Source organism: Acomys russatus, chromosome 14 (genome assembly GCF_903995435.1).
Source record: "Acomys russatus chromosome 14, mAcoRus1.1, whole genome shotgun sequence".
NCBI classification, from domain to species: domain Eukaryota; kingdom Metazoa; phylum Chordata; class Mammalia; order Rodentia; family Muridae; genus Acomys; species Acomys russatus.
In genome coordinates this window covers 1,310,987-1,337,042 of record NC_067150.1, presented here as the reverse complement: position 1 = coordinate 1,337,042, position 26,056 = coordinate 1,310,987, and the positions used below count along the sequence as shown (strand labels likewise).

Here is a 26,056-nt window from a genome sequence, read left to right as displayed (position 1 = left end):
ATTATGCGATCCACTGCCATTCCCATTATTATTTCATAATACGATTTCATCCTGTGTCATGACAGGTGTTAACCAAGCCTAAACTACAGAATAACACCGAATTTGTCATATTTCCTCTCCAAACACTGTGGCTGTATCTGTTACTGTGATCCACCATCAAAAATTAATGTTGAATTTAACTTAAGTAACTTACGGGAAATCTTTGCTGTGGGATTTCTAAAAACATGAATGGGTGCAGTTTGTAATAAATGTGTATAGTTTTCCATATCAACATATAAGGAATCTGAGCATCAGAGTATGATCTCGCCATGTAAACTATATGCTAATTTTATATCTATGTTTCTATAGGAAAAGTTACAATTTCCTTTCTTTACTGCCAGTCATTTACGGCATCGCCAAAAGTCCAGCTTGTTACACAAAAAACTCTTTACTTCCCCCACAGAGCAACTAAAAGTATAAGAAGCAAAATATTGCATTTAACATATTTGAACAAATATATATGCTTGGAAATGTATGTGTTCAGAAAAGGAGGCCTTTTGGACCCAATGCATCTTAAATTCATAAGACCCAGAAAATGGAAAAATCTTCTTAAATTTCAGTAACATAGCATTTGGAGGCAAGAAGGAAGAATCAGGGCAGACCAAGTTTTTTGAAATGGAGATCAAGCCAACACTAAGTTAAAATGTAGCAGATGCCAGGTTTTAAAATGCAAAGATCTGATTTAAATTAACAAAGAGGAGTGGGGATTGAAGCAACCCTGAAAATTCCAAGTGATTCTTCACACAAAGGCAAAATTGTTTGGAAATGGGGAGGGTAAAGATGCCACCAAACCAAGAGCCTGAGCTCAATAGCTGAAATGAGCCTGGTAGAAGAAAATAAACGACTCCTCCAAGTTGTCCTCTGACCTCCTTATGTGTAAATAGTGCACATGCCCCCACACAAATAACCACAATGTAATTTTAAATATAAAAAGTACATATTTTAAAACTATTTGTCAGGCATAATAATTTACCTACCTGTAGTCCCAGCACCTAGGGAGGCTGCAGCAGGAGAATTGCTGCAAACATGAGAAAACTGCGCTACATAGTTTCAGTTTCAGGCAAGCCTGAAGTGAGAGAGACCATATCTTTTTTTTTTTTTTTTTTCTCAGCCAGTCAATGACATTTTATTTTTGCCTTCAAAAGTGACAAAGGTGAAAACATGCAGTGCCATAATAACATCTAGATTTTAAATGCCCCAAAAAGTGGATGGAGTGCTCAAGGAATTCAAAGGTAGACATAAGGTACTTCACAGTACTAGGAATATAGTGAGACCTACAGTACAACACAGATCTTTACATGTAATCGTGGAAATGATTACTTTCTATGGTTTTAAGTGCTGCGCGCTCGTGCGTGTGTGTGTTTGTGTGTGTGTGTGTCTGTGTGTGTGTGTGTGTGTGTGTGTGTGTGTGTGTGTGTGTGTGTGTGTGTCTGTCTGTCTCTCCGTGAAGATCAGGGCATACTTTATGAAGAAAATGGTCTAGTGAATTTGGGCATTAGATAGTGGAAGCTGAGAGAAATTCCAAGCAAAGGTAATAATATAAATACTAAAAAGGCTGGGGTTGCTTGAGGGGCAGTCTTCTTTTCTTTCTGAAGTGAATGGTTTGTAATGAGAGGTATAAGAAATATGCTTAGAGGGAAGTTTAAGGCTATGGAGGTATCACATTGGAGAAAACATAGGCTACCCAACACAATGCCAGCAGGAGAGACCATATATTGATGGTAAAAATGAGTGAAATTAAATATTAACATTCTTCTCTGCATTTTTAAATTTCATCTCATTTTAGCTTTCCGTCTGTGACTTAAACTCGCCTGCACATTCTTGATAAACATTGTTATGTCAGCATAAAAAAAGTACTTTTAGGACATCTGTCGGCTCAAAGTTAAGTTACTTGGGACTTACTCCTCCAACCCTATTTAGTCCAACCTCATCCTGGCCTACATGGCATTCTGCAGAGCTCTGAGGGGCTTTTACTCATTCTCTGAAAGTGTCTACCAATGTGGAGAAAATCTAAACTCCACTAGTTTAATATCTTCATTATCTTCTGCACCATGAAGAGTAGCTGAAGCATTGCCAATAAACCAAACTACTGTGTTGTCACTTATCAATGCCTGAATCCTACTTCAGAGATTTTGAACTCTCAGAGAGGGCACTGAGGATGTCACGGAGATTCCCTTCACTATCTGCCAGAGAGCAAAGCTCCGTATTTCGGTAAATAAAACAATGAAGTCATTTTGCTGTGACGCTTTTAGCTATAATGTAAAGGACATCATTATGCATCAATGTAAGCCTCGTTATTAAACAGACTACACAATACTTAAGAATGTGTAGCTTTTACATAAGACTGAGAACTGGTGACAGTTCTCTCTTCACTCTGGATTAGAAAGGGGAAAACCTTGTGATCTCGTCCATGTTTAGATCCCTGTCGGGTCGCATCGTTGGAGGCGTCTGGTGGTTCTTCACGCTCATCATTATATCATCTTACACTGCTAATCTGGCTGCCTTCCTGACTGTGGAGAGAATGGTCTCCCCCATAGAAAGTGCAGAAGACCTGGCCAAGCAAACAGAAATTGCCTATGGGACGCTTGACTCGGGGTCAACAAAAGAATTCTTCAGAGTAAGTCACAGGAAGAATAATGGCACCTAAGTAGTTATGAATTCTGTGCAATGTTTGCAAGAGTTATATTATGACCTAAACTAGTGTAGATTAAAAGACACAATGGCAACAACTGAGTTTACTACTTAATAGGTTTTTGGAGTTTTTTGGAATCACAATTTTAACTTGCCAAAACTGATTTACACTGCAAGAAGAAGTCTTTCTAGGGCATAAGAGTAAAACGTTAACTAAAGTTATTTTACAACATGATTTACCCAACATTACAGCATTACTGGCACTCTGATAATTTTACCTCTTGCATAATAAGAATTGTATGTAGTTTCATACCAAGTATATAAAAACAAAGGCAACCCTTTCCTTTAAAGGTTGCATTTAACTTGCTGAATTTGACGCTCAAACCCTCACGGTATGAGCTCATTTTATGAGCTGCATCACTCTGATCTATTCTGTAGCTATCATTTCAAAGTGACATGTTTGCTTTCTTACAAAATCCTATTGGCAAAAAAGAATCCTCCTTGACAGTAATTCTGGGGACCTCTGTGATAATGGTTCTGGGGACTTCTGTAAAGCTGTATGGGATTTAGATTTGGCGGATTTTGTTTTGTAGTAAGGTGTTTCAAAGAGGCACAGCTGTGTCACATGTGGATGAGGTCCCTTTGGCTCTCTATCACTGAAGCATGGGGTGTGTTTGTCATTGGTTTGTTTGGTTTTTTTCTTTCTTTAAGTTATTCCATTTGAGGGTTAAATTATTTTTAATTTTTTTAAGATTGGACGTCCTGCCGGATGTGGTGGCGCACGCCTTTAATCCCAGCAGTCGGGAGGCAGAGGCAGATGGATCTCTGTGAGTTTGAGGCCAGCCTGGTCTACAAAGTGAGTCCAGGACAGCCAAGGATAACACAGAGAAACCCTGTCTTGAAAAAAAATTGGGTTTCCTTTGTTTTGTTCTTTACATTAACAAAGTAACTGGTTTTGTTGTAAGGTTTCTATTCATATATGTTTTTGCACTTTGTTGTCATCCATTGCTCTCTCTCTCCTACTGCCCTCTTCATGGTCCCCATCTTCCCTTCCTGTTGCTCCTCTCCTAAAACCAAACACCCCTTCTTTTCTGTGATTTCCCTTCTAATTGGTTGTTCTTAGGTCTGCAAAACCGACTTAGCAATGTGTACTCACAGATATGGCCAACTCAGTTTGTGACTTTGAGACCAAAATATTAAAAAGTAGCCAAAGTGGCATTTTCATAGATGTGAAGTAGATGATAATGAATATAATTTGTATTTAGTATCAACTTTTTCAAGACAAGAGGTGGTAAATTATTTGGAAAGTGAAAGATGTTTCACTATTTTCTAAGTTTTTCATTTGAGAATGATAATAGCTTAACTTTGGAGTTTTTAATAGTATCTGAGAAAGTTAAATATGTAGTTTTCTCAGTAGCTTGAAAATAAACACAACAAAATGTGATGTTCTACTTGCCAGCTTTAAATTTACCAAGATTACGTGGAGATGAATTTTTATTTTCGCTTCGATTATATAATATTGCAAATATTCACATAAACACAAATCAATAACAAGTCACTCAAAACTTGATGAAACACTACAATCATCATTGTTGTGCATAGTGTTGAGTATTAGCCACAAATATTACTTAAAATTTCAAATATTCTAAAAATATTTCTAATTTTTCTAAATTACTAAGTAATTGTCATGCAGAAGACTTTATTAACAATATTGCACAGATAAAGTTAATCATCCAAGCCTTCTCTTTACTTACGAAGAGGTAAGTAACATTTACTGATTTCTGCCTGGAAACCCATCTGCATTAGCGTAGAATGCGGTCATTCACTTTTCACTGAGAAGTGATGGATTGTGCTCACTAAGTGTGTGCATATTCATCGGCCTACCTTGAATAATGGAGGAGGGAAGATGACGTGTCCTGTTGGTACCTTTAAAGAGCAAGCAAACAATAGCTCACTGTAAAGCTTTTTAGCAGCCAACACAATGCAAATATTGACTCCTTAATCTTTACAAAGCTTTGTTTTTCATGCTCAAATTCTGAAAACTGGTGAAGTAGATAAGAGAATATGTTGATAAGACATTTGGGAATGTTGAAAGCTGGTTCCATAGTTTATGTTATCCTGTCCATGCTCAATTCTCCATCAAGACTCTCCTTCCTTCTTTTTGCTCAACTTCAGTTTCAAAAATGGGAAAATATTCATACATGCAGGTATTTATTTTACAGAATACTTCAAACACTAATGAGACAAGAAAGTAAATTTCCCAGCCAGAACTATTTCAGGAATATGTACATTTGGGTTTTCTGATTTAAAACAAACAAAACAAAAAACAAAAACAAATAAATAAACAAAAAACCCCACTCATTTCCTATTCTATTTCCTTCCCCTTCGTTCCCGTTCCTGGTTTAGATAAGCCATTTTCCCAATGAGCTAAAGAAACAGGATGCAAAGGATATTTTCATATTGTCAGAAATGCTTTCTTGTGGAATACAGTAATGGTACATCTGTCAGCTCCACTCAGCTACCTCAGGCAGTGAGTGACCCACACTCAGACTTCCCGGGAGAGCACTGGTGTTATAAGCTGAAAAAAACAACTTGGGCCATGAGTGGGGGAAGATGATATATGCATTTATTTGGCTTTACCGCATTATGAAACTCGCTATACTTGAGGTTCTGCATACCTGCTAAGCACAAACAAGCCATTTCAAAAGTATCCTACATGTCACTCATAACAGCCATGCTTGCATATCTGACCCAGACACACTGATTTTCGCTTCAACACAACTTGAATCTTGTGCCTATTTTAGACATCAGCAAAATGAAAGAATAAGTGAAATAGGTTACAAGCTAAGGGTTTAAAATATTATCAAACAAAATGTAGAGGAGATTGCCTCATAACCAGGACCCTGCTGCCAACACCACTAGCAGAAAGAAAGCAACTAAATATCCATTAGAATGCAACATACATATTTTCTATTAAATGCAGGTATATAGAATACTTCATATGTGTTGATTGAGAATAGCATGTTAGAAGTCAAGGATTGTTTGAACTATTACATTAATGCTTTAAATCAGATAGTTTCTCAGGCATTGTTGTATAGTAACAATGAAACAAGCAGATCTGACATTTCTAATTTTAAAAATGACTTTTATGTCATCTCTACTCTTCACCTGGAGCATATATATTCCCATGCCTGATTTGTAAGTATATGCTAGAGTTTAAAGGTCTATGGACTTAGAATATCTATGACTGTTGTGTTTATTGGCATGCTGAGTCTGCAGAATACTCCTCATTTTAGCCCATCTCATCAAATCTATAAATATCAGTTTGCCCGCAAACATTAACAAACATGCCTGAAGCCCCAGATAAGCACGGGCAGGGCTGTCATTCTAGCTCTCTGCCTTTGACTCACCTCACTCTTTATCTGTGCATGTGATCTGGTCCAAGTCAGACCCTCCCAGTTTGAGTCAAAATTTCTAAACATTGCCACAGTGACAAGACAGGACCAGCATTTGCCCATCAATATGCTTTCATCTGGTGTTTGACCTCTTCCCACTGAGTTTTCCCTCGAGAGCTCTGCTTAGGATTCCTAAAGTCATCATAGACACTATATGAATTCATCATTTTTTTAAATTTAAAGACAATGGATGTAGCAGTAATTTCTCTCATATTAGTGGCATTGAAGTAGATTTTAAGGGCTAGGCAGGTCTCTCAGTGCTTAGATCCCCAGAACCTACCTAGAGGCCAGGTGGCCAACCTGAAACTCCATCCTCTTGGAAGATGGAGACGGGAGATGCCCCAGAGAAAACTGGCTAGCAAGACTCTTGATTTAATTGAGTCAACCTGACTCAATGAATAAAGTAGAAGAGCAATTGAAGAGGATTCCCAATATCAATGTCAGACTGACACATACATGTACACACAAGTGCACATACACTCACACACACACACATTCCCACACACAGTATAACATGCACACACATGCATTTACATCAGAAATATACATACATAATATAAAAAAGTGGACTTTCAAAAATATCAATGGACTAAAAAAATTTTAATCCTAATTTTCCCCCATTCTGTTTGGTTTTGCTAACCATCTTATTCTTTAAATGCAGTGTTTGGCCATAACTGGAAAACTGGCTGGTAATTAGCACTTTTGTGGTATTCTTTTTTTTTTTTTTCAAAATGGAGCTACAGAGACAATTGACTGTATAAGGAAATGAGTTTGATACCCAGAACTCACATAAAAAGTTGAGGGTAGTGTTGTAATCCCAGCACAGGAACATCACGGTAATAAGGTCCATGGGGCATTCTGGCCAGCCAAATCAGCCTGTTAGGTCTATGAGAGAACCTGACTCAAAAAAACAAGGTGGATAGGACTAAGCAAAGACACCTGAAGTTGACCTCTGATCTTACACACATGAGTGCACAACCATAAACATGTGTACACACACAAGCACACACAGATACACACATGTGCAAAGTAATAATAATAGTTAACTAAAATTTAAACTTAAATCCTAAAATACTTAAATAATTAAATAGTAAGGGTAATAAATGTAGAAATAAGCCACCTCCAGGTCCCTCTATCCTTCTCCCAACTTTTCCACAAGACTCCCTATGCTTCTCCCAATGTTTGGCTGTGAGTCTGCACGTCTGTTTGGATCCAATGCCAGGGGTAGCCTCTTGGGGCACAGCTATGCTAGGCTTCTGTCTGTGAGCATAGCAGAGTATCAATAATAGTTTCAGGGGTTGGGGCTCTTCTATGGGGTGGGTCTCACTATGGGCCAGGCATTGGTTGAACATACCCTCAATCTCTGCTCTATATTTATCCTTCGACATCTTGTAGGCTGGGTAAATTTTTGGTCAAAGTTTTTGTGGATGGGTTGGTGTTCCCCTCCTTACATTAAGAGTCATGTCTAGTTAAATGGTGTCCTCTTCAGTCTCCATGAACCCTGCTACTAGGGGGTCTCAGTTAGAGTCACCCCCAGAAGCCTGCTCTGCTCTAGTTCTCCAGGTTATCACAGAGATGCCCTTGCCCATGGTTTCTCTTCCCTCTGCAAGCCCTCTGTCCTCAAGCCCACTCTCCCCAGAACTGGTCTCCACCCTCATTTCTCTCTGCTTACCAGAACCCAGAGGGGCTTGCAGAGACTCCAGTACCAAACAAGGACCGTACATAGTCTGGACCTAAGCCCCCTACACAGATGTAAATGATGGGCAGCTCAGGCTTCATGTGGGCACCTTAGTAAGGGGAAAAGGAGCTATATTTGATATGGACTCTGTTCTCTGTTTTTTGATCATCTCCATCTGACAGGACTGCCTTGCCAGGCCACAGATGAAGAAGATGTACTCAGTCCTGATAGGACTTGATGAACTGGGGTCAATGGGTAGGGGGACTCCCCTTTTCTGAGGAATAGGGGGGAGAGAGGGAAAAAAGGAAGAAGAGTGGGACTGAGAGGACAGGAGGGAGGGAACTACAACCAGATGTAAAATGAATACATAAATAAATAAACATAAATAAATAAATAATCTTGTTCTCCAGAGTCATGTGGTTAGAGTGAGTGACATCAAACTGAAACATAAAAACTGAAATCCCTTATCTTTAAAGCCCAGTGTGGTTCTCTATTTGTTGATTTTTGTCAGATGCAATCTTAAGCTCTGTGAGTTATCTGGGGCTTGAATATTGTTCAGTGGGCACTCATTTGTAAAGTACAGAGCTTATTTTCGAATGTTCAAGGGATGACTTGGTGTAAACTAAACTTTTGAGACATGCAAAATATATATGTAACTCTAGTACAACTCAAATCTAGAACTGAGAAGAGTTTTACAGAAGCAAAACTTTTCCGAGTGGTCATGAATGTGATAGAAAGTGGAGCTTTAAAGTTTCAATATTTTTCAGCATCTTCTACCTTTAGTAACATCGACAACAATATTCAGTGAAAACAATAGAGAGTAATAATCATTATGGTGAATGGTACATGATTTTAATCATGACTATACATATCTGGCACTCTGTTGATTTCCTAAAGAATTTTAGAAATTCAGTTTTTCAAGTTTTAAAAAGCTGGGTTTCTGCCAGGAAAACTGAATAACCGATAATGGAAGAACACTAAAAGTCTTAAGATAGCCTTGCTTCTGTCTATATTAACGTGCTGTTCCCTTCTTTCCTGTATTTAATTTTATTTGCATTTCCTCCAGAGATCAAAAATAGCAGTGTATGAAAAGATGTGGACCTACATGCGATCCGCAGAGCCGTCTGTGTTTACTAGGACTACAGCTGAGGGCGTGGCTCGTGTCCGCAAGTCCAAGGGCAAATTTGCCTTTCTCCTGGAGTCCACGATGAATGAGTACATTGAGCAGCGGAAGCCCTGTGACACGATGAAAGTGGGAGGAAACCTGGACTCCAAAGGCTATGGTGTTGCAACGCCCAAGGGTTCCTCATTAAGGTGGGTGGAATAGTATAACAATAGAACACGAATTGTTATAGTATTCCACCTTCCCTGATGTCCCTGGAAAAATTCTTTTACTTTGTGTGTGAACATAGTATGTCTGTTAGTTTATTTTCTTTTTCTCCATTTCATATTTTTGATCAACAGTAAGGTAAAAGCAACTTTTAATTTCCATTCTAAAATTATCATAGTTGACATTGATCTTTGAAGGCCATATAAAAACCAAAGTGGTTGAACACTAGCTCCTTGCAGTGAGCCTAAATCATGGCTATTGTATTTTTTTTCTAGATCTCATCAACTTTTTGTGTTGTTTTGCCCACCAAAGTCTATGCTGCCTGCTGCCATTATGTCCATAGTGATTCTGCATTTTATCATTGTGTTTAAACATTATCCCCAATTGCCAGACTCTGGTAAGAAGAAATCCATTTCTTCCCAACAGAGATTTTCTTTTTCCATTTCAGTGTTTCATTCAGTATGGCATCATTTTATTTCAGACTATGTTGAGGTTGTATTGGTACTTTTGAAATCACATCCACTTCTAAAACCAACCAGACTTAGAGGTAAGACTAGGCTCTGGCTTTATGGTGCTTACTCAGGTCATACTCCCAAATATTTTAAAGGGAGTGTGATGTAAGTAAGATCTGTAAAGTTAGATCAAACAGGACTCAAAACTATGCATAGATAGACTCTGCCAAGTGGCTCCCAAGAAAAACCTTACCTAGGTTAAGAGGAGACTTTCACTCTTACAGAAATACTGGGCACCTCTGCCCTTTGCAGCCTTTTGGTTCTCCACATAGAAAATTCACCTTACACCCAGGAGGCAGACTTTTCTGTTTTCCTTAAGTAATAAAGGCTGCTTTGAACCTGCTGGGGCTAAAGCAAGTGATAACTGACAAATCACTCTGGTCTCAGTGCTGCTTAGGAGAGAAGCACAAAGCAGATTCAAGAGGAAATCACAGTCCTTGCTAAAGGGCTTAACCAAGAACCTGATCTTGAGAAGTGATGTCTCTGGTAAGCCTTTGAAAACCGAAGGTAATGAGAATTGTACTGTTGCCCGGCCACAATGAAAGCAACGTCAGTGTTCTGTAGTTGTTTTCATTGGCTTCAGAAAGGGAACTGCAATGATGTACTTGGGTGTGTTGGGTTGGGGAAGGGTTCAGATATCTATTTGAGAAACACAGGTACTGGAAATGATTGTGTTAACTCAATGGTGTGGGCGGGGGGGGGGGGTATTCTGTGACTGGTAAACTGTTCAAAGGAAATGGTTACAAAGAGTAGTCAGTAAAGACAAAATTGAGTATAGATTCTGGCAGCTCTGATCTCTGGTTTATTTGAACAAACATCCTATATAAACCTAGAGAAATAATCAGGGAAAGCACCACACTAATAAATTACTCATGATGGAAGCCTGTCTAAAAAGATTTTAGCCAAATAGAAACTTAAACTGCCACCAGGATGTTTAGACTTTGCTGATATATCTTGTATGATGTGTTCTAAAAAGTCTATGCTATCCATTCAGTCAGGTATCAGATCAACTTCCATGGAGGCAGCGGTTTAGCAGTTTAGTGTAAAGAGGTAAAATCAACTGTGGTTGGTGGTCAGGCTATTGATTACTTTCAGTGGCTGTCTCTCTTAATTAATTCTCAGTGGATATAGCTGCCTTGTCCTCTGTCTTGTGCCTTCTGATAAAGTCAAGCTTCGGGAACTGAATTTGGCCCTGTGATACAAGTGTGTCTGCCTCCCATTGATGGCTAGAGCATTTCCTCTTAAATGTGCCACTTTGTCAAATCGACACTACAGGCATTGTTTGGGGAAATGCTGAAGGGCTTCATCTGTCTAGAATTGTATAGTAATGAGTGATTGGCTTCCCCCTCTTTTCCTGTCCTCGCCTAGATCTTGTTAATGAGGCAATTGTTAAGCTCAGCACTCTGGCTGGGGAGTTTGTTTATGCATTTTGTTTTCTGTATGCCACAGTTTCCTGAGCAAGCTGGCCTCTGTTGTGTCATTTTGTCCTTGTCTTTGGGAGCATTGGAAGGACACTGAAGCCTAAAAGCATTCACCTTTTCCTCTATCTCCACTCCCCCAACCCCAGCCATGTAAGCAAGAGAGGCCTGTTAAGTTGAATGTCTTGTATTCTTTCCCCTAGGAGACTTCTGTTTCAAGAGGGACAAACCAATAAGAATCTTTTGCATACATTATTTAATTTGTAGAAACAATTTTACATTAAATACATTCATGACAGCAAAATACAGAATACATACCCATGAAACTTGTCTTACTTATTCAACAGAAACTTAAGTCTCTTTTTCCATAGAAACCATTCTTTTAAATCTAGGGTTTGCATTAATTTCTCTGTACCATGAAGCTTTAGAAAAGATGAAGCAGTAATATTTTCTTCTGTGTAATCATAAGCAGATAAGGCTGCCACGTGGCTAGCCATACTCTGTGCATCTAGAGCTTTAAGCTTCAGTGCCTTACTATGTGTTCAAAATGCTGCAGAATAAATGTCACAGAAAAGAGGAATAGGGTGGCACATATTCAGAATAGACAGTCATGACTTTGTTCTTTACCATAATCTTTAAAACAAAATACAATCAAGATCATTGCAGAGAATGCATCTATGACTAGTCTGAAAGATGTCACCGTAGGGTCTGGGGAGTAGGAGCTAAGCAGTAGAAAGCTTGAATAGCAGGTATCAGGCCCTGGGTGCAAACCCAGGCAACGGCAGTAATCAGACGATCACCTGGCACAAATGGCAGATAGTAATAAACAGAGTCTTCTACTGTTCTGAAAGATTTCGTTTCAGAATATTGTTCCCTAGACATGTATGCACATATTAAAACATTAAGCTTTTAGTTATAGATAGCTCTGAAACTATTATTGTATTTTAGCATAGATTCTTCAATTCCTAAATGACACAACAGTGCCAGGTATATTGACTTTTTTCTTTCTCCGAACTCCTTTGTTTATGCGCATTCCTGTTTAAGGTAGTCCGGATTCCGTGGTATACTCCACATCACTTCTTTGTATCCTGGCTACCCAAAGTCACTACAAAAGCTTTTCTCTAACTGGCAAGTTCTTGAGGGTTATTTCTAAATACGTATTTCTGGTGGTGTTATAATAAAATATAAAGTTTAGATAAAAGATGAAGTCTATTTATTTTAACTTTAGTATCAATACCATCAGATTCAACTATATCAGAATCATATTTCCCATTGTTCAGACACCTTTTATACCAATTGGCCATAATTCCTTATGTAGTAAATTTATATGGATTATATGCCATCAACTTTATTACATTCTTTATGCTACTTTAATCACTATGCTGTCAACTTTGTGATAAACAAACCCATTAAAAGTTTAGGTTGATATGCTTAATGGAAATGTGCAAACTATTATGTAGCTTTTATCTAGCATCGTCACACAGCACCGAAGAATAAAGCAGTGAATCTCATCTGCAGATTGCTTCTGGCCTTTACATCTGGATCCAAATATCTGAAGCCAGATTAAAATCCTGTAGTTCGCAGTGCTTTATCAACCAAAAATTTATCTTCCCTAAAGATGTTTGTAGAATCGTGTCTAAAACAGACAATTTTTTTTCTGACACCAATGGAAGAGGATGGTGTTTCAAAAGAAGAAAGCTCAGAGAGAACTTGTGTCAGTGTATGAATTCTGAAAAGAGTAAAGCCTGCTTGGACTTGGAGATGCTCAGCCACAAGCACTTGTGGCACCAGAAGATAGTCCTTGGTAGCCAGGCCTGACATGGTTCCTTTACAGCAGGCACTCTGGGCCTCCCAGCCATAGCATGGCATGGTCGGGGAGGGGCAGGAGTACTAAGAAAAGGAAGTGGAAAACTCCATTTTTTATTAGACTTTCTTTTTCAGTGTGTAGGAGAGCCACTGGCTTCTTGGGATGTTTGGACTAAATTACCTTTCTTTCACATTATTCGCAGGGTAGATGTGTGAAAAATTATATCCTAATTTGTGTGGAATAGTGTATTCTATAGAACCACTTTACAATGTAATTAGTAAAACATACTTTATCATAAGTTCAAAAGCATTCTAAAAGTTTAGAGAAGTGGAGCTTGTGGCGCACTATGTATGAGAATAAAAAATTTTTATGTCAGAAATGAGTTAACTTAATGTTTAATATAAATATAGAAAAACTGAAAAGTACAGAAATGTGAAGATGGGTAGGAATATGACTGAGTTTCTTTGGCCTTAAATGAAGAAATGCTCATTTATGTCTTCTGGAAATGAGATGTAGTAGCTTTTTATATAATTATACAATTTTAATACAGTATTTCCTTAATTTGTTCAGAATTTTATACATGTATCCAATGTATTTTGGTCAGATCCACTTTGCATTTTCCACTAATTCCTCCTCGGACCCTCCCAACATGGCTCCATTCCAGCCTTACATCCCACTGACTCCTGTTAGTGCTAACTCTATGAGCACAGGCACATAGCCATCCACTGAAGCAGTGCCCACGTCCCCAAAGAAAAGTTACTCTTTGTCCTCCTGCAACTGTCTACTGCCAGTATAGTGCCTTACCTAACGGTAGGGCCTGGAGAACCCCTTTCTCCTCATGTTAGAATTTTGACTGGCTTAATCTTACCCAATGTTTATATTATAAGAAAAGATGCTCGTGAATATTCTGTATAGTCATTGTTGGCGTTTGCACAGATGCTTTCACAAAGTAGGCTATTGTGATCCCATTGTGTTTTGAACAGAATATAGTTTATCTGGCTAAGGATTAGATGAACACAAGAAAAACTGGTTGCAACTTTCAGACACACAGAAAGAAGCAAACAAATCCCCCCAGTGTGCATTATATTAAGGCTCCCCAGGTTTCTATAGTGCTGCTGGCATGGACTGTGACTACCAATTAGTTAACATTCACAAATTGACATGGCACATGGTAAACACACTGAGGCTACATATTTCCTGGGGAAAATGTGGCCGAGTAGGACCATATACTCCATCCTTCCTTTTTTGGATATTTAAGAAAAGTGAAAATAATATTTCTGTAATTATCTGTAATTTGAAGTTTTTATTTTAGCTTTTCTATAATTAAATACGGCTTCAAAAATAGCTCCCTTGAAAAAGAAACAAACATTAATATTTTTCCTACTTCTTCAGACAATAAATACACCATATATGACACATTTTTGCTTTTCTTCCCATTTGATCTAAATCTGCTAACACATAACTCTATAAATGGATCCTGGTTTCCAATTGAGATTTTTTTCCAACTAATTTGTAAGTTTTTCACTCCAAGGACACATGGCAAGCACCTCAACATTCAGTACAAACTTGAAAATTTACTAAAGTTAGTGTTTAGTTCCTTTTTTCATTTTTATCTGTACACTTATAAGTTATGTTTTAGTGACATTTTGTGGGTATAGACTTTGTGGTTATTTTCATTTCTACTACAAAGAAAGATATACTTAACAAAATGAAATTCCTACAATAGAAATTGTAGAATCTAAGCTTTTGCAGCTTGATTTGATGAGAAAACAGAGGCTAGACCCCAGCTCTGATATTCAAGGCAGTTTCAAATTATTGGATTTTCACTTCACACAATTGCTTCCTAGAAAATAAAATCAGCTGTGGTAATGTACAATTGTAATTCCAGAAATGGGAGATGGAAACAAGAAGATCAAGCATTCAAAGTCATTCTCAGAAAACACTGAGTCTGAGGCCAGCCTGAAAAACATGTGACCCTGTCTCATAAATAAAAGAATGATAACAAATAAATGAATATGAATGTTTTGAGCATCCAGAAGAGCAAGACAAGAGTGTGGTGACTTTTATAAGTATGAATGACCTCTTCCTATCATGGTGAACAAAAGCCAGATATGAGTTCTTTCTTACAAATCTTTCCAATGGAACTGAATTGAAAGCATTCTCTCAAAGAGTTCAGAGAGCTAGAAAGTGAGACAATGCAGACAGTCAAATGAGAAGGTAAAACTGCAGCTAGGCAAAACACAGCATCAGAAAAATCTCCTAACATATGAAGTCAATATCCTACAAAGTAGACAAATGAGCACCTGATACCAGTTGTCCTAGGCCTATTGTTTCTGCATTTGTGTTGAGTTGGATTTGCTGATCTAGGCAAACTATATGGACAAGTTGTTCTCATTTAAGTCTTAGATGCAGGACAAGCACTCTGCAGCAGAGAACTTAGCCATCTGAGGATTTCAGTGTCCACAAGTGTACCTGGCCAGAATGAATTACAGTGAATACGCATAAAGTGACCAAACCCCCAAGCCAGGAAGGGCGAGTGTGGCATCATCATGAAGAAGTAGTGATATGAGAGGCCAAGGTTAATGTGAGCCTGGGGTTAGTATGTGAAAACATTGTATTCTTGCACTTTGAAGTGCATAAAACAGATTTGAGTAAAAAAGTCCTATTTCCATTTGTTCTTTTAATATTGAATTTCCCATGCATTTACAGTCAACGTTATTTAGATGAAGCTTTAAATTTTGCAATGTAAAGTCTTGTTTCTTATTGTCTATAGAGTAGATTTGCACAGTGACTATAAAGTGGCTCTTAAATCCTTAAAAAAAAAAACTCTTCAATGAATAGACTGCATCAGGAAAGTTTCCTGCACATAAAAACTCAGGATTATGACTTTTATAGATTACAAACCCACTTGGCATTCATAACCAGAAAACTGTATTTCAATTACAAGTAGCTCTTTGTGCAGCCTCAGAGAGTAAACAAAGGTCACGTAGTGAGTTTTGTAGCAGTGTTTGCAGATGCAATTCTTCAGACATCTCCTGAAATGAAAGCACGCCAGGTAGGGGCAAGCTGGGCCCTTCAGCAGGGTAGAGGGCAGCCTGGGACCTTTATATCAGGCTGCGCAGGATCATACTTCTTGAATAGCTCTTATAAATCTGGAGATAAAAGAGAAGCCTTCTAGCCATTCTGCAATATATTCCTGCCCCTTACGGCTCCAGGTCACTCTTACCTGAGAGAACAGAGACAAACTAGAGAAACTTAAGAAGAATAGGTGGAATAAAACTCTTTCTACATGCCATAATTATAGGAAAATAAAGAATACCTTGACCATGTACCACATACCAGTTAACACTTTGGAGGAATACATAGTAAAGTGAACATTAATATAGTTTCATAAGATTCATTTAAGCAATGGTTCTCAATTTTCCTTATAATGTGACCCTTTAATATAGTTCTTCATGTTGTGGTGACCACCAAAATATAAAATTATGTTTGTTGCTATTTTGTTACTGTCATTTTAGAACTGTTATGAACTGTAATGTAAATATCTGTGATTTCTGATAGTCTTATGTGACCCTTGTGAAAACTCCATTCAGTCCCAAAGAGGTCACGGCCCACAGATTGAGAGCCGTTGCCTTAAAGTTCATAGTATTGTAAAAAATGTCATCTACACATCAGTGGAAAATTCTCCATCTTGGTGCTTTAATATAATTCTATGTTGATGATAATCATCTCCTTAGAAGATCATAGGTAAATATTGGTTTTCTGAAAACATGATAATCTACTTCACCAGAATATATGAGAAAACATCCATCCACCACTCTAGATGGGATCAATTTCTTTTGTGCAAAACCAGTATCAGCCAACATGGAACTAGTTGTATGGTTTCATATTTAAGAAGGGAAGATAAAATAGTTTGGCTGTCGTGCAACAGTATAGAAAATTACAATTATTCCAATTTAGAAATATATTGTGCTTTAATTTAGAATAAGGAAACAAGTTCATTTATTTTTAAAGGTTTCTCCTCACCCCAAAATAGACCTCTAGCTGTTGGTTTCAGAATCAAGTAGCAGACATCTGAGGTGCCTTTGTTACGTACATACAGTGTTACAGGAATGGAAGCACCCGATGAGAAAGCTACCTTTCATATCTCTGATGCCTGCACCGTCTAACAAACAAACAATCTACTGAATAAAAGACTTTAATAAAGGATGAATAGGTCAGCAAAACATTGAATACCACTGTTTCTCCTTTTTCATAATTGAACTTCAGTTCTTTTATGTGGACAGATCCCAAACTTTCTGGGAACCTAAAATTTAGAAAGATATGCAAAAAAAAAAAAACAAAAACAAAAAACAAAAAAACAAAAACAAAACAAAATTCACTTGCAAAAACTTTGGCATCGTCTCAACATAAGCTTTTCATACCACAAAATTCAATGACAAAGGAGAAGTGGAAGCACGCAAGCACCTTTGTACTTCAGGCTTATCTATCAAAGCCTACAGTACTGAGTGTTAGAGGAATTTAGTTTTAAAGTCTTACTGGCCACACAAAATCTTATATTGAAATAACTAGATTTAATTTAGGTTATCATTTCACTTTTTTATTGTGAAGTACTCAATGAAAAAACTGAGTACAGATAATTCTTTTTAAGCAAAATTTGAAGTGGGATGATTTCTTGAGTACTGCTTAGCAGATAACAGGAATAAGAATAAAACTGGAGTTTCAATCTAATAAATGGGACACTAACATCTACTTACTTTCAGAGTAAATGAAAATGTACATGGATTCCACTTCCATTTTGCTTTACTGCACAGAGACACATAAAAACCACCAAGCGGCAAAAGTCTGTCTAGGACTAAGCACAATCCAGCTCCAGCCCTCAAACTCCTCTTTTTTCCAGATATTTGCAGTTAAATATCTTCAAATTTTCAGAAAACTCTTATCACTTGTTTCTTTTTTATTTGCTAGAAGCCTTAACATAAAAACAAAATTTTGTAATAAAAATCTGAATGGGAAGTTAATGCAGGTACCCAGAGAAGTAAGACAGTGCCTATTTTACGTTTGAAGCTGGTCAGTAAAATGCAGGATGCGGTGACGCTGTTGCCCTTACACTAACTCCCACTGCAACTAGGTACATTCTATTAAATAATGTAGTAATGACGGTATTACATTGACAAAAAAACTCATTATCTAATATCTAATTTTTGCTTAATTTGCTCACTTCAAAAAAAAGGTGTTTAATTTGGCTCATATAAAACAGTAAAAATCATTGCCCAGTATCTTTCTAAAATGAGAATCTCACAGCAACAGTAGGATGTTACTGTCTTCAAATGAATTCCTTCTAAATCTCCTTTGTAGGGAAAAACTGTAAATAAGGGTTCAGTGACTTTCCCAGAGCTCCAGCTGAAGCTAGAATTGAGGTCTACTGACTCCTTTCTCCAGTGCTTTTAAGGGAAAAGATTTAAATTTTTTTCTTTAATAAGAACACGGTTTGACTTGAAAAACAACAGCATATTTTTAAATTCTTTACTTTTCTCAGTTTTGCCAACACTGATAATGGCAAGGTACATTAAAAATATCCATATACAACTCAAGTTTGCACCTAAATTTAGGGAGAAATAGGATATATTCCTATTTAGCTGAGGAAATTACACAGAGGTAGATAACAAATCCGCCAAAGAAAGACTTTACCATGGTTATAGCTGCTTCTCACAAAGATATAAAAAATTCACTGTCTAATAATCTCCAATACCCAACTTGTTCAATCAAGAAGAAGTGAAAGAGATTCTCAGTCTCCTAGAGAATGTCATGTGGGGGGAAAACAGCTCCACCACACCGCCCCCCGCCCCCGCGCTTCAAACCACTGCAGGTGACAAGCATGCCCTGGCTGCGTAGTTCAGTCTCAGAACTCACTAGGCTTCCTTTGAGTTCTGAGACAGGAAGAAAGTCAGTCTCAGGTGATAGAACCATGGATGGTTTGGAAATGAAACAATCCACTTCTTTGGTGGTGGTCTGTTATACAGTGAAATGAAAAGGTGTTTTTAAAGCTATTTCTCAGATAGAGATTGTGGTATCACACACCTATGTGAATAGAGATTGAAAAGAAGTGCTAGGTTCACACTTTGAATGAGGCACATATGTGAGAAAATCCACTGGGATACATAAAAGGTAGAATTAATGTGGAAGTGCAGGCAGAATTTGAATATTATTGAGAACAAATTACATATTTTCATATGCAGATGTGATAAAAATAAATTATCCCACATCAAATGATCTTTCAAAATAAAATATTTGAGAAGATAGTTTTTAGGGATATTATAGTAATCTTCAGAATTGCAATAATATTAATTTCTCTTGCATTTTCCTCTTTTTCTCAAGTAGCCACCACTTACTGCTGAAGTGTAGATGCTGTACAGTGACTCTAATTCGACGCAGCCTGGGCAATATATCTACAGTTGCTTTGTTGGGTTAATTCCTATATTTTCTAAACACAAAGATTTGTAGTTCAGAACTGTAACAAACACAGATGAAATAGGTTTTTTTTCTAAGACAAAATGCACTTTTTGTTTTCATTTTAAGCATGGTTTACAATCTTTAATTGTCTTTGTTTCAGAAAAAAAAGTAGTATGCTGATCTAAAGTTTAGAGGGTAAAAGTATTAATGTTCAGCACAACCATTTTTAGTATATTTACCAATGATAAAGAGGAACATTATGTTGCAACTGGAAAACTTTTATTATATCATGAAACATTAAGGTCATTGAACTTCATAGGGTTTCTCCAGTGCAAATCAGATGGAGTGACAGAGGGAGACAAGATTTGTGATGTAACACAGAATTGTCCATAGTTTTTCCCTCCTGCACATTTTCTTAGTGGCAATTAGGATACTGTAGATAATGTCCCTCATTTTGCTGTCTTTGGGACAAACTGAGGTTCCAGCATGCACCAATCTGCTCACTTGATGTCATTTTACTTGATGAAGTTTTTTAATAAGTTACCCAAAGTTAAATAACAATAGCACATGATCTTGTATGGGTTCAGGCTCATTCTTGGTCTCTACTCTTCCTTATGTCTCACGGAATTCAATCAATTGTCTGGTATTAACTTTATATGGGAGCCAATCAGCCACCCTCTCTGAAATTATGCCAAAGGATAACTACAAACTGACTTTAAGAGCAATTAACTAGGCAATACCTTCAACAGAGGTGATAGTTCAAATAAGAAAAAAAAATTTCAGGGACTACATAATGAGAAATAAAGATTTAATAATAGCTGTCACATACAAAGCTTGTGTAAATGAATGACCAATTGTATTTGATGTTTCATGCGTGCAGACACATGAGTCTATGGAAACACATGTCATCTAGCTATTGGATGACAAAAGTGCTATTGGAGCCATTATTATAGAGTACTCAAATTTATGCCTCATTCGCTGTGCTATCTATCTTTTCAAAGACACCATGAGTCCTATTTAATCACAGATACTTTAAGGAAGAAAACTCCATCTGCTAATGGTTACAGTGCCCCGGACTTGCTTTAACTAAAACTGAAGCCTTGCTAGTAGACGAAGGAAAAAGTTTTTTTTAAAAAAATCTCACCTATGTTTCAGATGAGACTTTTTCCTAATCCTCCCATCCAATGTCCCCTTAACATGTTATTTTTAGTTTTTATAAGAATTATTGCTTCTTTGAGGTCAGATTAAGTACAGCTCTGCACACTTTCTCATAGCACTATAATTTTATTACCAAGGGCAAGAGGAGTATCAGGCCACCTACTTCTCCTTGGAACCTCTTTCTGTACGTTACCCTGTCACTCCTGCTGATCAATTGCTCAAGCAGTGCAGTCCCTTGAATTTTCCTGCTCTAAGCCCGTCTGAAACGTATTAGGGTTCTCTGACAATACAGACCAATTGAGTAAGAGACACCTTATTTTCAGTCTTACACAGGTATTGTCCATTCCCTTTGGCTTAATACTTAAAATGAGTTTCAATTGGATTCTGTGAAAGCCCCATCATATCAGACAGTTGGTAGTATCATGTGAGACTTGAAGAAGGGGTTGGCCAGAACTGAACTTGACTTTAATACAAGACCATGTTCTATTATTGTTTAACTTTGGGTATTTCTCCCCTAGGAGGAGGACAGAGGAGAACTAACCAGCTTCAGGACCAAGGTAAGAGGGGAGTTTTCTTTCAAAAGAATGGGTTCCATCCATTTGAAGGAAACCCCTCCCCCACCTATTTGTTAATCCCTTTTTCTTTATACATTTATATTTTTAATCCACCAGCATTAGGAAACCAGCTTGCTACCTATGCATAGTAGTTATTTCAATATCCACTTACAACTTTTATAACAGGAAAAAAAAAGGAAAACCCTTTACACAAGTCATAACAGTTGTATGCTACCGCATTCATTTTTTCCATCCTCATTAAATATCAGCACCAGTCTTCCATTGAGATTTAAATTCTTTAGCTGTTCATTTTTCATATATAGAATACTCATAGTTATTATCACTCAAGCCATAATGGGTAAGAAAATACAAAAATGTTAAACTAAACTTCAAAATGCTTCTCACAAAATACATTGTTATCAAGAAAATGAAAGATATCTAATTTTGAAGTAAAATTAGGCTAAACTTTCAAGATGAAATAATATAGACTAACTACAAGTTTTTAATGCAATATATAAAAAGTACAGCAAGAAAAATAGTAGGAAAGGAAAATATTTTGAGCACTCTCTTTGGGAGCTGATTCACCACCCCAACAAACCTCTTGATGTTGACTTTAATTATTCCCATAGTATGTTCATTTTTCTTATTATTGTCTTTTGAAGTCATCAATTTTGCCCATTGTTTTTCCATACAAGAGTTCCCATGGAAAGATACAAAGTTGTTTGCTGACTTTTACATGCATGCTGTGGCACACATTCCCCTCCACTCCCCTCATACACACACACACACACACACACACACACACACACACACACACACACACAAAAGAAAAGAAAAAAAGAAAGAAAGAAATAGAACTTAAGCTTTGTCATTTTTAATTGAGTTAACAATAATTAATGAGTATTCGAATATGTTTGTATTGTGAATGCCGTTGTCTCAAAGATAAGCAGTTGAGGAACCAGAAAGAAAAAGTTTATAAAACACCTGTTATCCAGGCAGGTTCAGGTTCTCTGAATCTGAAGAAAGAGCTAAATGCACAAAACCAACTCTCCTATAGGGAAACGAGAGCCTGAGACAAGAGAATCCCCAGAGGATCATGGGCCACTTATCCTTGCTCACACAGCTGTTAACAACAAAATACCCTCCTTCAAACGTGGTTGGAAGAAGAGGCTCCCCAATCAAGTTTACCCACTAACCCACTCACACTGCACCACCTCATACTTGTATTCACATAAATAAATATATACACGAACATTACACAGCCATAATAGATATTTTTAAACTAAAAAGGTAAGATGAGTTGATTGCTACCTTTATGTAGGAAAGTGTAAATTTGTTACCTTTAGGAACTGCAGAACAGAAGCCAGGCTTTGGTGGCACATGCTTTTAATCCTAGCACTTGGGAGGCAGAGGTAGGTGGATCTCTGTGAGTTCGAGGCCAGCCTGGTCTACAAAGTGAGTCCAGGACAGCCAAGGCTACACAGAGAAATCCTGTCTTGAAAAATCAAACAAACAAACAAAAAAGAACTGCAAACAGACTTAGAATTCTTTGATCAGAAATCCTCATGTTCTTCCTTTTGTGAGCCTACTGAATGGCCCTGAACGCTGTGGATAATCACTTTTTTTTCTTTAGCAAAATTCTTGTTTCATAAATAGTAGTTTTACTGCTCAAGTTCATTTTTCTATTTTTACTACTCTCCCACCTAATCAAAAGCCCATAAGAAAGATAGGAAAACGAGAGAAAATCTACTAACACAAATATTATTTTGTATGAAAAGCTCCAAATGCTTGCCTACTGGTAAAGAACCTAACATCTCAAACCAGAGAGAAAAGTTGAAACTGTTCTCACCTAATATTTTATGAAAATCCTAAAATATTTTAAAGTGAACATAAGCTAGACATATTTAGAGAACTAAACATATGTATACAGTATCTAGTGAAATAAATTTTAGTGAAATAAACCTAAACATGGAGCTGACATTTGGTCTTTACTGATGATAGATATGGCATTTAATTTCCCAAGTCAACTGAATTAACTATTCCAATTAGTAAATTTAGTAGCAGAAATTGATTTTTAATTATAAATTATATATAAATTATATAATTATATAATAATCTCTTTACAGCCTGATCCCAGCCACCTCCCTTCTCTCCTCTTAGTCTCACTCTTACACTCCCTCCCCCAATTCCCTTCTCTCCCTCTTCTCAGAGAAGGGAAGGCTTCCAAGGTGTACCAACACACTGGGCGCCTCAAGTCACAGCAGGACTAAGCCCATCCTCACCCACTAGGAACTGTGAAGGCAGCAAGCTAGGGGAACGGGAACTAGAGTCAAGCTACAGAATCAGAAACAGCCCCTACTCCCATTGTTAGGGAAAACACGGGTTGACCACTCTACACATCTGCTATATATGTTTACGGAGCCTAGGTCCACATGGTTCAGTCTTTTTTTTAAAGAGAGATTTATTTATTTATTATGTATGTAGTGTTCTGTCTGCATGTACAGAGGGCACCAGATCTCATTACAGATGGTTGTGAGCCACCATGTGGTTGCTGGTAATTGAACTCAGGACCTCTTGAAGAGCAGCCGGTGCTCTTAACCGCTGAGCCATCTCTCCAGCACAATCTTCATGGGCCCAGATTAGTTGGTGTTGTAGGTCTTCTTGTGGTGTCTATGATCCCTCTGGCTCCCGCTGTCTTTCCTCCCACTCTTCCACAGAAGAGCTCAGCCTATTGTTAGGCTGTGAGTCTTTGCATCTGTTTTCAGCAGCTGCTGGATAAAACCCCTCAGAAGAAAGTTATGCTAGCCTCTTGTAAAGATCCCTTTCTCTGTCTATTTTAGATGTTCATTTTATTTCCTCTTCTACGTGAGATTCAAACATTCCCCCCTTGGCACCTCCTTGGCTTCTTTGGGTCTGTGGATTGTAGCATAGTTATCTTATACTTTATGCTAATAGCCGCTTATTAGTGAGTAAATAACATGCATGTCTTTCTCTTTCTGAGTCACGTCACTGAGGATGATCTTTTCTAGTTCATGATTTCCTTGCTTTTAATAGCTGAATCATGAATAATTTCATGATTTCTTTGCTTTTAATAGCTGAGTGGTATTCCACTGTGCAAATTAACCCTAATTTCTCTATCCATTCTTCAGTTGAAATACATCTATGTTGTTTCCAGTTTCTGACTAGTAGAAATAAAGCTCCTATAATCACAGTTGAGCAAATGTCCCTGTTGTATGGTACAGCATCTTTTGGGTATGCCCTTAGGACTAGTATAGAGATATTCTCAATTTTCTGAGAAATCTCCAGATTGGTTTCTACAGAGGTTGTACACATTTGTTCTCTGGCTCTATGTCCTTCCTAGCATGTGCTGTCACTTGATTTTTTTTTTAACTTAGTCATCCGGATGATTGTAAGATGGAATCTCAGAGTCATTTTTTATTTGCCTTTCAATGATAAATAAGGAGGTTGATCATTTCTTTAAGATTTACCCACCATTAGAGATTCCTCTGCTGAGAATTTTTTGTTTGGCTCTGTACCAGAGTTTTAATAGTGTGAATTGGTTGGTTTAATTTCTTGAGTTCTTTATAAATTTTAGAGATTAGCCTTCTGTCCAACATAAGGTTGTTGAAGACCATTTCCCAATCTGTAGACTGTGGGTTTCTCCTAAGATGGACATGGTAGGTCTTTCCATCTTCTTGTATCTTCTTCAATTTCTCTCTTCAGAAACTTAAAATCTTTCACTTCCTTGGTTAGAGTTACACCAAGATATTTTATATTATTTGTAGCTATTGTGAAGGGTGTTGTTTCCCTAATTTCTTTCTCAGGCTGTTTATCTTCTGTATACAGAAAGGCTACTGGTTTTTGTTTTTGTTTTGTTAATTTTGTGTCCAGCCACTTTGCTGAAGGTATTTATTGGCTGTAGGGGTTCACTGCTGTAACTTTGGGGATCATTTCTGATACTGTCATATCATCTATGTATAACAATAGTTTGACTTCTCCCTTTCCGATTTGTATCCCCTTGATCTCCTTTAGTTGTCTTATTGCTCAAGCTAGAACTTCCAGTATTATAGTGAAGAGATACAAAAAGAGTGGGACGTCTAGTCTTGTTCCTGATTTTAGTAAAATTGCTTAGAGTCTCTCTCCATTTAATTTGATGTTGGCTATTGGCTTGCTGCATATTGCCTTAATTATTTTTAGGTATGCCCCTTGTATCCCTGCTCTCTACACAGCTTTTAACATGAAGAGGTGTTTAATTTTTGTCAAAGGCTTTTTTGGCATTTAATGAGATGATCATGTGGGATTTTAAAGTTTTTATATAGTGTATTACGTTTATGGATTTTCATTTATTAAACCACCCATGCATCCCAACTTGGTTGTGGTAGAAAATATTTGTGATGTATTCTAGTATTTGTTTTGTGAGTGTTTTATTGTTTGCTTTTGCATCAATGTTCATAAGGGATATTGGTCTAAAATGTTCTTTCTTTGTTGGGTCTTTGTCTGATGTCAGAATCAGGGTTCTACTCACAGAATGAATTTGGCAATGTACCTTCTGTATCGAATTTGTGGAATAATTTGAACATTGGTATTTTTTGTAGGGTGGTTTTAATGATTGCTTCTATTACCTTCAGGGATATAGGCCTATTTAATTTGTTTACCTGATCTTGATTTAACTTTAGTAAGTGGAATGTATCCAAAAATTGTCCATTTCATTAAAATTTTTCAATTTTGTGGAATACAGGTCTTTGAAGTAAAACCTAGTGATTCTTTGTATTTTCCCACTGTCTGTTGTTATAACCCTTTTTCATTTCTGATTTTGTGAATTTGGGTACTACCTCTGACTTTTAGTTACTTTGGCTAAGAGTTCATCTAAAATGTTGATTTTTCTCAAACAACCAGCTCTTGATTTTGCTGATTCTTTGTTTTTACTTCATTAACTTCAAGCCTGTGTTTGATTATTTCCTGACATGTGCTCCTCTTAGGTTTGCTTCTTTTTGTTCTAGACCTTTTACATGTGTTGTCAA

General features: G+C 37.3%; 1 protein-coding gene across 1 annotated transcript in view; it reads left to right on the top strand.

Annotated features, from left to right (window-relative positions):
- Positions 1-26,056, top strand: part of Gria4 (glutamate ionotropic receptor AMPA type subunit 4) — a 370,469-nt gene that overhangs the window by 316,625 nt on the left and 27,788 nt on the right. Inside the window, exons 13-14 of the mRNA XM_051155874.1 lie at positions 2,458-2,656; positions 8,870-9,117. Of these exons, the coding sequence (XP_051011831.1) occupies positions 2,458-2,656; positions 8,870-9,117 (447 nt within the window). The remainder of the gene's footprint in view (positions 1-2,457; positions 2,657-8,869; positions 9,118-26,056) is intronic.